This window comes from Salvelinus namaycush, chromosome 13, assembly GCF_016432855.1.
Source record: "Salvelinus namaycush isolate Seneca chromosome 13, SaNama_1.0, whole genome shotgun sequence".
In the NCBI taxonomy this organism is placed as follows: Eukaryota; Metazoa; Chordata; class Actinopteri; order Salmoniformes; family Salmonidae; genus Salvelinus; species Salvelinus namaycush.
The window spans coordinates 24969225-24984746 of NC_052319.1; the positions used below are offsets into that span (position 1 = coordinate 24969225).

General features: G+C 42.8%; 1 protein-coding gene and 1 pseudogene across 2 annotated transcripts in view; both read right to left on the reverse strand.

Annotated features, from left to right (window-relative positions):
* The window catches only part of LOC120058361 (leishmanolysin-like peptidase), a 29028-nt gene extending 20546 nt beyond the window's left edge, over positions 1-8482 (reverse strand). For both annotated transcript variants that reach the window (XM_039006969.1, XM_039006968.1), the window contains exons 1-7: positions 8179-8482; positions 7739-7836; positions 7602-7632; positions 7331-7413; positions 4859-4976; positions 333-511; positions 40-145 (exon numbers count right to left, since the gene is read on the reverse strand). In XM_039006969.1, coding sequence (XP_038862897.1) covers positions 40-145; positions 333-511; positions 4859-4976; positions 7331-7413; positions 7602-7632; positions 7739-7836; positions 8179-8301 — 738 coding nt within the window. In that variant the 5' untranslated portion in view covers positions 8302-8482. The remainder of the gene's footprint in view (positions 1-39; positions 146-332; positions 512-4858; positions 4977-7330; positions 7414-7601; positions 7633-7738; positions 7837-8178) is intronic.
* Positions 8483-12637: 4155 nt separating this feature from the next.
* LOC120058046 lies at positions 12638-15173 on the reverse strand (annotated as a pseudogene).
* Between the last annotated feature and the right edge of the window lie 349 nt (positions 15174-15522).

The following is a 15522-nucleotide window of genomic DNA, read 5'->3' on the forward strand; positions in this document are numbered from 1 at the left end:
CAATAGGAATAAAAAGTAGATTGTTTCCAATGCACTCACCAGGGCGTGTATGACTTCGTGTTTGACGGTTGACAGCATACCCTCAAACTCCTGAGGTTGGGTGGATATCATACTGGGGCACAGGTTGGCATATCCAGCAATGGGTCTAAAAAGGTAAAGAAAGTGAAACTGACATAAAATATCATTGGGTTAAAAGACCTATTCATGGGCTTCCATGTCACCTACCAGACCCAATCAGTAGCTACGGCAATCTGGAATAGACTAAGATCCCGTTATAATCCTGTAAAATATATTCAAAAATCAGGTGTGTTTAAAGAGTGTTGGAGGCTTACCTGTCCAGCTCAGACTCCAGTTGACAGTATGCAGCATAGGCCACAATGTTCTCCTGTCCACAGCGTTCTGTAGTCACCCCACTGACGTAGAGGACAAAGTCAGCCCCCTCCACCCCCTTCCCGTCCGGAGTCCCTGCTGAGCCACACGACCTCCCTGTCTCGGTGCACACCTTGCATTGCTGGAATTTATATATACATAATTGCATTTTTATTTAAAACAGGAAAATCGCATTGAAGCCCAGTTCTCGTTTACAGGTAAGTCCTGAAATACTTTACCTTGCATTGCTGGAAATCACACAATGGACGTAATACAGTAAAATCATCAAACTACAGTACTCAAGAACACCATCAGCCAACATTTCTATATGCCTACCAGTTGAGCTATATATATATATATATATATATATATATATATATATATATATATATATATATATATATATATATATACACTGCTCAAAAAAATAAAGGGAACACTAAAATAACATCCTAGATCTGAATGAATGAAATATTCTTATTAAATACTTTTTTTATTACATAGTTGAATGTGCTGACAACAAAATCACACAAAAATGATCAATGGAAATCAAATTTATCAACCCATGGAGGTCTGGATTTGGAGTCACACTCAAAATTAAAGTGGAAAACCACACTACAGGCTGATCCAACTTTGATGTAATGTCCTTAAAACAAGTCAAAATGAGGCTCAGTAGTGTGTTTGGCCTCCACGTGCCTGTATGACCTCCCTACAACACCTGGGCATGCTCCTGATGAGGTGGCGGATGGTCTCCTGAGGGATCTCCTCCCAGACCTGGACTAAAGCATCCGCCAACTCCTGGACAGTCTGTGGTGCAACGTGGCGTTGGTGGATGGAGCGAGACATGATGTCCCAGATGTGCTCAATTGGATTCAGGTCTGGGGAACGGGCGGGCCAGTCCATAGCATCAATGCCTTCCTCTTGCAGGAACTGCTGACACACTCCAGCCACATGAGGTCTAGCATTGTCTTGCATTAGGAGGAACCCAGGGCCAACCGCATCAGCATATGGTCTCACAAGGGGTCTGAGGATTTCATCTCGGTACCTAATGGCAGTCAGGCTACCTCTGGCGAGCACATGGAGGGCTATGCGGCCCCCCAAAGAAATGCCACCCCACACCATGACTGACCCACCGCCAAACCGGTCATGCTGGAAGATGTTGCAGGCAGCAGAACGTTCTCCACGGCGTCTCCAGACTCTGTCACGTCTGTCACATGTGCTCAGTGTGAACCTGCTTTCATCTGTGAAGAGCACAGGGCGCCAGTGACGAATTTGCCAATCTTGGTGTTCTCTGGCAAATGCCAAACGTCCTGCACGGTGTTGGGCTGTAAGCACAACCCCCACCTGTGGACGTCGGGCCCTCATACCACCCTCATGGAGTCTGTTTCTGACCGTGTGAGCAGACACATGCACATTTGTAGCCTGCTGGAGGTCATTTTGCAGGGCTCTGGCAGTGCTCCTCCTGCTCCTCCTTGCACAAAGGCGGAGGTAGCGGTCCTGCTGCTGGGTTGTTGCCCTCCTACGGCCTCCTCCACGTCTCCTGATGTACTGGCCTGTCTCCTGGTAGCGCCTCCATGCTCTGGACACTACGCTGACAGACACAGCAAACCTTCTTGCCACAGCTCGCATTGATGTGCCATCCTGGATGAGCTGCACTACCTGAGCCACTTGTGTGGGTTGTAGACTCCGTCTCATGCTACCACTAGAGTGAAAGCACCGCCAGCATTCAAGTGACCAAAACATCAGCCAGGAAGCATAGGAACTGAGAAGTGGTCTGTGGTCACCACCTGCAGAACCACTCCTTTATTGGGGGTGTCTTGCTAATTGCCTATAATTTCCACCTGTTGTCTATTCCATTTGCACAACAGCATGTGAAATTTATTGTCAATCAGTGTTGCTTCCTAAGTGGACAGTTTGATTTCACAGAAGTGTGATTGACTTGGAGTTACATTGTGTTGTTTAAGTGTTCCCTTTATTTTTTTGAGCAGTGTATATATATACACACACAGTTGAAGTCAGAAGTGTACATACACTTAGGTTGGAGTCAGTAAAACTTGTTTTTCAATCACTTCACAAATTTCTTGATAACAAACTATAGTTTTGGCTAGTCGGTTAGGACATCTACTTTGTGCATGACACAAGTAATTTTTCCAACAATTGGGTACAGACAGATTATTTCACTTTGTCACAATTCCAGTGAGTCAGAAGCTTACATACACTAAATTGACTATGCCATTAAACAGCTTGGAAAATTCCAGAAAATGATCTCATAGCTTTAGAAGCTTCTGATAGGCTAATTGACATCATTTGAGTCAATTGGAGGTGTACCTGTGGATGTATTTCAAGGCCTACCTTCAAACTCAGTGCCTCTTTGCTTGACATCATGGGAAAATCAAAAGAAATCAGCCAAGACCTCAGAAAAAAAATTGTAGACCTCCACAAGTCTGGTTCATCCTTGGGAGCAATTTCCAAATGCCTGAAGGTACCACATTCTTCTGTACAAACAATAGCACGCAAGTATAAACACCATGGGACCACATACCCATCATACCGCTCAGGAAGGAGACGCGTTCTGTCTCCTAGAGATTAACGTACTTTGGTGCGAAAAGTGCAAATCAATCCCAGAACAACAGCAAAGGACCTTGTGAAGATGCTGGAGGAAACAGGTACAAAAGTATCTATATCCACAGTAAAACGAGTCCTATATCAACATAACCTGAAAGGCCGCTCAGCAAGGAAGAAGCCACTGCTCCAAAACCGCCATAAAAAAGCCAGACTACGGTTTGCAACTGCACATGGGGACAAAGATCGTACTTTTTGGAGAAATGTCCTCTGGTCTGATGAAACAAAAATAGAACGATTTGGCCAAAATGACCATCGTTATGTTTGGAGGAAAAAGGGGAGGCTTGCAAGCAGAAGAAAACCATCCCAACTGTGAAGCACGGGGGTAGCAGCATCATGTTGTGGGGGTGCTTTGCTGCAGTTGAGACTGGTGCACTTCACAAAATAGATGGCATCATGAGGCAGGAAAATTATGTGGATATTGAAGCAACATCTCAAGACATCAGTCAGGTAGTTAAAGCTTGGTCGCAAATGGGTCTTCCAAATGGACAATGACCCCAAGCATACTTCCAAAGTTGTGGCAAAATGGCTTAAGGACAACAAAGTCAAGGTATTGGAGTGGCCATCACAAAGCCCTGACCTCAAGCCTATTGAAAATGTGTGATTTGTGGGCAGAACTGAAAAAGCGTGTGCGAGCAAGGAGGCCTACAAACCTGACTCAGTTACACCAGCTCTGTCAGGAGGAATGGGCCAAAATCCACCCAACTTATTGTGGGAAGCTTGTGGAAGGCTACCAAAAACGTTTGACCCAAGTTAAACCATTTAAAGGCAATGCTGCCAAATACTAATTGAGTGTATGTACACCTCTGACCCACTGGGAATGTGATGAAAGAAATAAAAGCTGAAATAAATCTCTACTATTATTCTGACATTTCACATTCTTAAAATAAAGTGATGATCCTAACTGACCTAAGACAGGGAATTTTTACTAGGATAAAATGTCAGGAATTGTGAAAAACTGAGTTTAAATGTATTTGGCTAAGGTGTATGTAAACTTCTGACTTCAACTGTATATGAGTTTTTTTATGTTTTATTGCTAGGACTAAACGGAATGAGCAGGGGGACACAGAGGAAGAGTGTGAAGACCGATGTGGCTGGAATTCAAATCCCACGCAGACAGTTGGATCATGTGCGTGTTGAGGACGGTTTCAGTTTAACCTTGTTTAGTCTCATTGAGATAATCTCTTTTACAAGAGAGCCCTGTTGAAGATAGCAGCAGGAGGCAATGGTAGCAAGCCAGGTGAGTAGGTAACATATAGAGGAAACAGAGTGGAGCATGGAGGCTAACTATTATGTCTTCATGCTAAGTCAAATAATACTGTATTTAAAGTGATTAAATAGATGTCTAAAGGAACAATAACATCGCTGGTTAAAAAGGCCAAGCTTAAAAAGGTGAGTAACAAGCAATAGAGGTAGTTTAGAAGACAAAAGCTTCTGGACTGTCTTAAACGACCCATGAACCAGAAGTGCTAATCTTGTTTGAGGCTGTCAGGTCAGTGAGGCCACCCTCAGTTCTGCACACAACCTCAAAGTGTGACAATAGGCACTCCAACCTAAGCCCTATCATAATTCAAATTTCACTGAGCTGCATTAGCTAATCCCATAACTACAGAATGGTCCACAGGTGCCTGGTGGTACATTGTCCCTATGCGTAGAGGAACAGTGGAAGGACTGGCACCTATAATGATGATGTACTTTCCATGTTTTATTAATAACAAATCATTACCAGAAATCACATGTTCATAACAGCGACCAATAACAGTGACTAAGTAAGTTACTTGAGACCTGGTATTACTAATAACTAGTCTATCAACCAACCTACTTTGTCACTACACCTCATGTTCCAATTTCCGTGGCGTAGACTGACCTGCAGATGATGGTCAGGAACAATGACGGGTCCACACTTAGTGATGTCTGCACATGCTCCCTGGCAGTAGCGGTGAGGGTCATCTTTCTTCCTCAGATACTGATTGGTCACACATTGTCTGAACAGAAACACATTTTATAATGCAAGAGAAAGATGCATGAACTGAACCTCTTGACTGATCGAGCCTTGCATTAATGACTTGACATAGCTTAGCGTGCCCTTTAGATATTCAATATATGAGAAGCATTCAGTGTTTTTGGCCTATTCAACAATATAGATTATCTAGACACATCTTAAAATGCTACACTCACTACCTCAACTGAATTACAAACATTAAACTATTTTATTGTCTTCTTGAAATGTGATCATGTTCCAGGACCGCGTTGGAGGGTGATCATGTTCCAGGACCGCGTTGGAGGGTGATCATGTTCCAGGACCGCGTTGGAGGGTGATCATGTCAGTGGACCGCGTTGGAGGGTGATCATGTCAGTGGACCGCGTTGGAGGGTGATCATGTCAGTGGACCGCGTTGGAGGGTGATCATGTCAGTGGACCGCGTTGGAGGGTGATCATGTCAGTGGACCGCGTTGGAGGGTGATCATGTCAGTGGACCGCGTTGGAGGGTGATCATGTCAGTGGACCGCGTTGGAGGGTGATCATGTCAGTGGACCGCGTTGGAGGGTGATCATGTCAGTGGACCGCGTTGGAGGGTGATCATGTCAGTGGACCGCGTTGGAGGGTGATCATGTCAGTGGACCGCGTTGGAGGGTGATCATGTCAGTGGACCGCGTTGGAGGGTGACCATGTCAGTGGCCCGCGTTGGAGGGTGACCATGTCAGTGGCCCGCGTTGGAGGGTGACCATGTCAGTGGCCCGCGTTGGAGGGTGACCATGCCAGTGGACCGCGTTGGAGGGTGACCATGCCAGTGGACCGCGTTGGAGGGTGACCATGCCAGTGGACCGCGTTGGAGGGTGACCATGCCAGTGGACCGCGTTGGAGGGTGACCATGCCAGTGGACCGCGTTGGAGGGTGACCATGCCAGTGGACCGCGTTGGAGGGTGACCATGCCAGTGGACCGCGTTGGAGGGTGACCATGCCAGTGGACCGCGTTGGAGGGTGACCATGTCAGTGGACCGCGTTGGAGGGTGACCATGTCAATGGACCGCGTTGGAGGGTGACCATGTCAATGGACCGCGTTGGAGGGTGACCATGTCAATGGACCGCGTTGGAGGGTGACCATGTCAATGGACCGCGTTGGAGGGTGACCATGTCAATGGGCCGCGTTGGAGGGTGATCATGATCTTGGACCGCGTTGGAGGGTGATCATGATCTTGGACCGCGTTGGAGGGTGATCATGATCTTGGACCGCGTTGGAGGGTGATCATGATCTTGGACCGCGTTGGAGGGTGATCATGATCTTGGACCGCGTTGGAGGGTGATCATGATCTTGGACCGTGTTGGAGGGTGATCGTGATCTTGGACCGTGTTGGAGGGTGATCGTGATCTTGGACCGTGTTGGAGGGTGATCGTGATCTTGGACCGTGTTGGAGGGTGATCGTGTTAATGAACCGTGTTGGAGGGTGATCGTGTTAATGAACCGTGTTGGAGGGTGATCGTGTTAATGAACTGTGCTGGAGGGTGATCGTGTTAATGGCCTGTGCTGGAGGGTGATCGTGTTAATGGCCTGTGCTGGAGGGTGATCGTGTTAATGGCCTGTGCTGGAGGGTATTCATGTTAATGGACTGTGCTGGAGGGTGATCGTGTTAATGGCCTGTGCTGGAGGGTGATCGTGTTAATGACCTGTGCTGGAGGGTGATCGTGTTAATGGCCTGTGCTGGAGGGTGATCGTGTTAATGGCCTGTGCTGGAGGGTGATCGTGTTAATGGCCTGTGCTGGAGGGTGATCGTGTTAATGGCCTGTGCTGGAGGGTGATCGTGTTAATGAACTGTGCTGGAGGGTGATCATGTTAATGAACTGTGCTGGAGGGTGATCATGTTAATGAACTGTGCTGGAGGGTGATCATGTTAATGAACTGTGCTGGAGGGTGATCATGTTAATGAACTGTGCTGGAGGGTGATCATGTTAATGAACTGTGCTGGAGGGTGATCATGTTAATGAACTGTGCTGGAGGGTGATCATGTTAATGAACTGTGCTGGAGGGTGATCATGTTAATGAACTGTGCTGGAGGGTGATCATGTTAATGAACTGTGCTGGAGGGTGATCATGTTAATGGACTGTGCTGGAGGGTGATCATGTTAATGGACTGTGCTGGAGGGTGATCATGTTAATGGACTGTGCTGGAGGGTATTCATGTTAATGGACTGTGCTGGAGGGTATTCATGTTAATGGACTGTGCTGGAGGGTGATCATGTTAATGAACTGTGCTGGAGGGTGATCATGTTAATGGCCTGTGCTGGAGGGTATTCATGTTAATGAACTGTGCTGGAGGGTGATGGGAGGTGAGAACATTACCTGCTGAGTAATACAGGTCCTGCTTGCCGGCGAACCTGAAATGCCTTCTGTAGATAATCAATTGCTTGTGGAAAAAGTGTATCCTGTAGAAAACAAAAAGGCAGTGTTTATTAACCAGCCTCCAGCTAAAAAGGACACACAACATAATATTAGCCAGCAGCAACAAAACTTCACAAAGGTAGCATTGTCATAGCCATGATAGACATGACAATATACCTATTGTCCTGTATGTCAATGGAAAATATATCTGACCTCATTCACACAAACATACCTTCACAAGTCTTCTTTTATTTGAAGTTAACCTTTGGAAGAAGACAACATGTATTTATAATAACCAGCTTACAGTAAAGCCTGGCACACACTTACATTACAAACTGACAACTCTATAGTAAGAAAAAATGTACTTACTTGTCCACACTTGAATCATAAATTATCGTTATCTTCAATTGTTGATCAGAGCTTCTTTTGGTTAATCTTTCAGACTTCAGGTACACTTTATGGACAACCTACAAGAAACATTGTTGAAAGAAAAGTAGCGGTAGTAATGTATTATCATGTAGAAAGAATTTGAGGTCGGTGTTATACTAGCTTTAATTTGATACAGCGCTCTTCTTGTAAATAATAAATGTAATTGCATGCAATAAATTAACATTTGTATTTAAAAAAGTTAACCTTTGTGTAATGTAACATTTTCAACAGGGCCCAGCCCCCAAAATACCCATCACCCCTACTCGGTACTTTTTAACAATCTACCTAATACGCCCCTATTGCCATGGCTCGAGCGCCCCACGCAAAGTACCTCAGCTATGTATCAATTCCTTACGAGAAAATAACTGGTAAGCACTCACCTCCGACGGAGATGGAACTTGATGTTTACACGTATGACAATGCACAAACAGAAATAGAAGAGAGAAGGTGCAGATACGGCTCAATGACCCAAGCTTCCAAAAGCGTATCAGCTCTGTCGCCATCTTATGTCCAGCGAAGCTGACACCAGTAGTGATTGAACTCCTGTTTCATAATCACAGCGCACAGAGAGAACGATGCCCCTCCACCACTATGTTATTGATAGGTATATATCTTATTAGGCCGGCGAAACCAATGCAATTTGCCCGTGTGTTGCTAGCTTTAGCCTTTAGTTTAGCTGCTAGTGCTTAGTCTTACATCATCACTTCCGGGTCGTCAGATTTCCCTGAAAAAAGCTTCACAACAAAAGTTTGCAATCTTAACAATACATGGGGAGCTGCATGCTCGACATTTACTGGGGGGCTGGACCAACTCAAGGTATTATTATAAAACCCACCTTCCCAATGTTAAAAATATTTTCACATGAACCCGCCCTTTGTACTGTAAACCAATAAACAAACCATACCGACTTCGAGCGCTTCCATATCATGGTTTGCGTTTTCAACACCACAATAAATAGACTAGGTCAATCTTGACAAACAGAAAATACATTCCTCCCTACATTATAAACCTACCCAGTATTGAAGGCTTGGCTTGACAATCTCCAAATGTCATTAAACCTTTTGATGTTTTGTTTCAGATGTCTCTTTCCAGTCATGAAATGGCTGCTACACAGTTTGGATTGATATATTTTGTTTGTCAGTAAATACATACATACACATATATATATATATTATATATATATATACACACACACAGTACCAGTAAAAAGTTTGGACACACCTTCTCATTCAAAAGTTTTTCTTTATTTTTACTATTTTCTACATTGTAGAATAATAGTGAAGACATCAAAACTATGAAATAACACATATGGAATCATGTTAAACAAATCAAAATATATTTTATATTTCAGATTCTTCCAAGTAGCCACCATTTGCCTTGATGACAGCTTTGCACGCTCTTGGCATTCTCTCAACCAGCTTCACCTGGAATGCTTTTCCAACCATCTTGAAGGAGTTCCCACAAACACTGAGAACTTGTTGGCTGCTTTTCCTTCACTCTGCGGTCCAACTCATCCCAAACCATCTCAATTGGGTTGAGGTCGGGTGATTGTGGAGGCCAGGTCATCTGATGCAGCATTCGATCACTCTCCTTCTTGGTCAAATAGCCCTTATACGGCCTGGAGGTGTGTTGGGTCATTGTCCTGTTGAAAAACAAATGATAGTCCCACTAAGCGCAAACCAGGTGGGATGGCGTGTTGCTGCAGAATGCTGTGGTAGCCATGCTGGTTAAGTGTGCCTTGAATTCCAAATAAATCAGACAGTCACCAGCAAAGCACCCCCACACCATCACACCTCCTTCTCCATGCTTCACGGTGTAAACCACACATGCGGAGATCATCCGTTCACCTACTCTGTGTCTCACAAAGACACAGAGGTTGGAAACAAAAATCTCAAATTTGGACTAAAGAACAGATTTCCACCGGTCTAATGTCCATTGCTCATGTTTCTTGCCCAAGCAAGTCTCTTCTCATTGGTGTCCTTTAGTAGTGGTTTCTTTGCAGCTTTTCGACCATGAAGTCCTGATTCCACACAGTCTCCTCTGAACAGTTGATGTTGAGATGTGTCTGTTACTTGAACTCTGTGAAGCATTTATTTGGGCTGCAATTTCTGAGGCTGGTAACTCTAATGAACTTATCCTCTGCAGCAGAGGTAACTCTGGGTCTCCTTTCCTGTGGCAGTACTCATGAGAGCCAGTTTCATCATAGCGCTTGATGGTTTTTGCGACTGCACTTGAAGAAACGTTCAAAGTTCTTGAAATTTTCCTATTGACTGAACTGCATATCTTAAAGTAATGATGGACTGTCATTTCTCTTTGCTTATTTGAGCTGTTCTTGCCATAATATGGACTTGGTCTTTTACCAAATATGGGCTATCTTCTGTATACCACCCCTACCTTGTCACAACACAACTGATTGGCTCGAACGCATTAAGAAGGAAAGAAATTCCACAAATTAACTTTTGACAAGGCACAGCTGTTAATTGAAATGCATTCCAGGTAACAACTACCTCATGAAGCATATTGAGAGAATGCCAAGAGTGTGCAAAGCTGTCATCAATGTGAAGGGTGGCTACTTTGAAGAATATCAAATATCAAATATATTTAGATTTGTTTAACAGTTTTTTAGTTACTACAAGATTCCATATGTGTTATTTCATAGTTTTGATGTCTTCGCTATTATTCTACAATGTAGAAAATAGTAAAAATAAAGAAAGACCCTTGAATGAATAGGTGTGTCTAAACTTTTGACTCGTACTGTACATCTGTTGTATGCTATTCCTGCAGCTGCATCATCCGCATTTGCAATCTTCAGTTGCTGCTACATCCATTTATTGACAGTTAAATTAATGATATATAGCTATTGATTCTTTAAGAATATAACTTATTGTCTTGTGAGCTTAGTTAAACTGTCGCACCCCATCAGAACTCAAAATATAAGCTTGTTTTACTCCAATGTTTGTAAACAATGTCAATGTTAAAACTATAATTTTGATGACCTCATGGATGGTCAGTCCTTGCATCCATAGCTCTTGTCTATGAATTTGAGAATAGTAACATTTCTCCAGCTCCATCCCTCAGCTGTTTACCAAAACAAGTGGCGGGTTGTTGCTTTGTTATTGTTTGAACTGCACTTTGCCTTTTTAACCTGGGTATTTGGTCAGTCTTTGTTCAGACAGAGGGCAGCTGATATTTGGCTCAACGCTGTAAAGTTACTTCATTTGTGTGGATGAAACAATCAATCACAGTTGTATATTGTCACAATTCCAAAAGTGGTGATGAAGGAGTCAGGCGCAGAGAGCAGGATAGTGAGAAGCAAGTGGATTTAATATTCCAAAAGAATATAACGAGACGGCTACGCCACACATACAAGGGCGCGTCAAGTACAGTCCAAAACAAACAGGACAAAATCCACATGGAACAGACACCACAAGAAAATACAACACCACAAACAGAAAAACAAGCCCGCACAAAAGTCGGCGGGCCAACTGGGTTTAAATAGCCCACAATCAAACCTAAACACGAAACAGGTGCAACAAATCAGACAAAACTAAATGAAACAGAAAAGGGGATCGGTGGCAGCTAGTAGGCCGGAGACGACGACCGCTGAGCGCCGCCCGAACGGGAAGAGGCACCATCTTCGGCGGGATTCGCAACATATATGACATTGACCCTTATAGATTGTTACATACTTTAGTTATTATTTCCCCGTTTACCTTAGTGATTATTTGTTATATTTGAAAATGTAAAAGTGGTGTAATCATTGATAAGGAAAGGAAACCGAACAACACACGTAATTGAGGCAAATAAAGAAACAGTAATTCACTAGTGCTGAAATACTGCTTTATTAAATCGGTGACATAAAACTCAAGGATGAATATAGTAGTGATTCTACATCAATAGACTCAGTTAAATCAAAGTGCAGGGCATAATTAGTAATGTGTTTTGCTTTCTTTGTTTCACGGTAGATGGTATCACCGTGGTACATTCACTTGATGGTTACCCTGACTACTGACAAGGTGAAATTCTAAAACTAAAACACACACAAAATATTACCTAGCAATCCTCCTAGAGGTGGCACTGCTTCTGCAGTGAAGTACTTGAATTTACTTTTGTTTTTTAATGGCCAGGTTATGTTACGTTTTAAAAAGCCAATTCAACTGTCCATTGCCAGAAACAGTGCACTTAAAAATAGCACACAAAGTGCAGGCTGCTCACATGTTGAACATGTCATTAAAATGGTGGTTATGAGTCAGTCAGAACACAAGGCCTAGTTGTGCTGCTTACATGAGGGTTTATGCAAACAGCACTCAGGGTCTTATGATCATGTTACAATTCATAGGAGTTTGATAATAACACTGCAGGTAATAACATACAGTGTCTAACATCTCATCTCTCTGATTTAGTCAACTTCAACAGGGAGCCTCTCTACCTGTTGAGGCAATCTTAAGACATCAACTTTTTGTTGAGGCACAGAGTTTAGTTTCAGGTTTAACAGGGTATTCGTTTAATGTGAAACTTTCTCATGTTAAAACATTATTATTTTTTCAGTTAATATTGTCATAAATAGCAATGCATACATTTTCCAAAACCGTTAAATTCAGCTATATACATTATGTACATGTCACAGAAAAGTGGTAAAAACAATCTGAGTCATAATTATCCAATATGGCACATTTTATAACAACTTTAGACTTAGTCAAGTTTGGTATATATAAAAATGTTTTTTACAAGAACATAAATCCAGGTCTTTATCAAGTAAAGATTACTTTTGCTAATTCAATAAATAAAAAGGTACTGGAGGGGGGAAAATGGAGGATAGAAATTATTAAAGTATTTTTTTTACATGGATCGAATATGAATGTTGACAGTTGCCATGGCAGATCCAAGCCCGTTGGACAGTTTGAGGGTGTACGCTCCGGCATCGTTTTCCTTCACACAGGGGATGACAAGGGTAGTGAGGTCCATGGTGGCCTCAATGTGACACCTGCCACGCTCTTCATCACACTGTTTCCCTGAGCGGACCCACTCAAACTCAGGTGTTGGGTGTTCAGAGAAAGCACAGGACACGCTCAAAGTCTTTCTTGGCTCAATGCTGATATCCTCTGGGAGAGATTGGATTTTGGGAGCTAGAAGCAATGATAAAAAAATAAAGGAATTAATTAACATGTCATCTTCTCTACTTGTCATTTAAAGCAGAAGAACAACAAACTCAAGACTATACTAATTCTAGATACAGTATACTATATGGGCAAGGGAAATGCATCTCACCTTTGCCGCCACCATGAATAAGGGCGCTCATTGAGGAGCCATGAGTTGAAATAGCATGACTTGATATCATTTCACTTGACATTTCCGTGATACTGCTGGAGCTCATGGATACCATTGATTCAGATGTTATGGCGGACACGCTAGCAGCAGACATGCTTTCAAATTGGCTTTGGAAAGAGCCTTCTTGCGTCATTGATGCTCCAGCCATATGGACTGATGTGGCTGAGAAACTGTCACTGTGCAAGCTGGCAGCAGCAGCACTTTGCTCCTTTATAACCATTTTGGCAGGTTCTTGAACAAGAGCTGTGCGAATAACGCAAATGATGAAGTGCATGGCTAAATGGTCAATTCTCAATGGAGATACTCAAGACCATCTGTATGAATATAAACAAATAACACATGGAAAATACTGGTTAGGAAAATTAAATCTTAGTCTTTAATTTAAGCTATTAGTAAAATTTAGCGACTCAAGTTAAAGTTTTCATAAAACTTGGGAAAGCTTTGCATTATCACAATGTACTGTAAGCTTTTAATTAAACAATGGATTGATAAAGGATTGATAACTTACTGGTGATGTTGAGAGATGATGTTCCAGAGTACTGTCCATATTTGTTTTTGGCTTTGATGGTCTATTTGCCACTGTCTGCAACTGTGGCCTCAATAATCTCCAGAGTGTATACATTTTTTGAACAGCTCAGTTTCCTGTTTAAGGTCGTAGATACCTGTAAGTAGAGAGAACGAATTAAAGTATTAGTTTGTGTTTTTTATTATTCAAGTATCTAGTGATATTTGTAACCGGACTTGCTTTTTCTGATTGCCCCTGATGGGATGAATACAGTTCTGTTGTATTGAATTGAAGAAATCAAATCAAACATTATTTACAAAACTCTTTTTAGCTTACTCACCATGATGTTGTCTTTAAGACACTCAATTTCAGGGGCAAGTTCTCCTGCAATCTCACATGTGAACTTGATGTTCTGTCCTTCGTTGACATTCTGAGAGCGTGGCTGCACAAGGAATGATGGTGCATCAGATTGTGCTTCAGTGACAGTGGTGTCAGACTGGCACTTGACCAGCACATGCTCGGTTTTGGCTTCACATGTGATGACCCCCTGCTCGTATTGGCTGACCTTCTTGATGAACATTGTATGGTTGTTTCCAGACACACCATATCTGTAGTCCTCTGAGTTGGCCAGTTCCATTCCGTTCACGATCCATCTGAAGCTCCATGGATGTTGGCTCTCAGGGTGAGAGACTGGCTTTCAGGCATGACCATTTGAGTATGGGGCGCCTTGATTTCTGTGTCAGACTCAACCTCTCCGTAGACAATTTCCTTTTTCATAACTTGCTCTGAGAATTCTGTTTTTGTTGCAAGTGCTTTAGTTTTGTTTGAAGCTAAGACAGATAAAGAGATACGTTGATTACATATTATGTCATATGCAGAATTATAAGGTTTATAGATACAGGACAAGAGATACATTGATTGAATACATAATACAAAGATAATACTATCACCAGAACGGGACTTCAATTATGATAAATCATTCCTACATTGGGTAATATAGAGTAATAATACCTTGAATAGAGACAATGCGGCTTGTGAATGGTGACCCAGACCTATCAGTAAATGTGCATTTGTAAACTCCACTATCAGAGGCCCCAGATTCATAGATTTCAAGGTGTGCCAAATCATGTTCTTCATAAATGTTATATTTTCCACCGTGAATGAGTCTGCAAATGAAAAAAGAAAGAAAGTGAAAAGGTTATATTTCAACCTATATTTATTTCCTTTCAAATGTAAATTCAAAATGTAGTAAGTGTGACTAATAAATCAAATGTGACTAAATGAAATGACCTTTCCATCCTTCATCCATGAGATCTCAGGTTTAGGATCTCCAGTCATTTTCACTGTCAGCTTGATGATGGACTCTGCAGATGCAGTCATGTCCTGAAGACCAGATGAGATGGAGGGCTTTGTTTTTAGGGTGACTTTCTCAGTGGGTGATTTAGGTGTAGGGCTTGTAGGAGACATGATTCTCTATGGAGAGCTGATTGATTCAGGAGACTTCACTCTTGGTGGAGACATGACTGGACTACGGGATTTCATTGTGGGCTCTTTGTCTGAGTATGTCACTGTAGAAGAGGCCTCCTCTTTGGCTTCCAGTCAGCAGATGGTTAGACTGAAGTGCACCTCTTGGCTGCCCTCAGAGTTCTCCACCACGATTGAGTAGCTGCCTTCGTCTGACACCTCACCAGAAGTGATTTCAAAAGTAGACTTGTACTGTTCTGTAGTGACGAACAGATGATCCAATAATTTGTCCCTCGTGCATCCAGGTCACAGTTGGCACCGGTTCACCATCAACATCACAGGCAAATCTGTCAGTCTCTCCCTCGTTAAAGGTAAGGGACTGTGTTTTTTTCAGGATTGTTGAGGGTAGAGTAGTCTTCTTACTTAC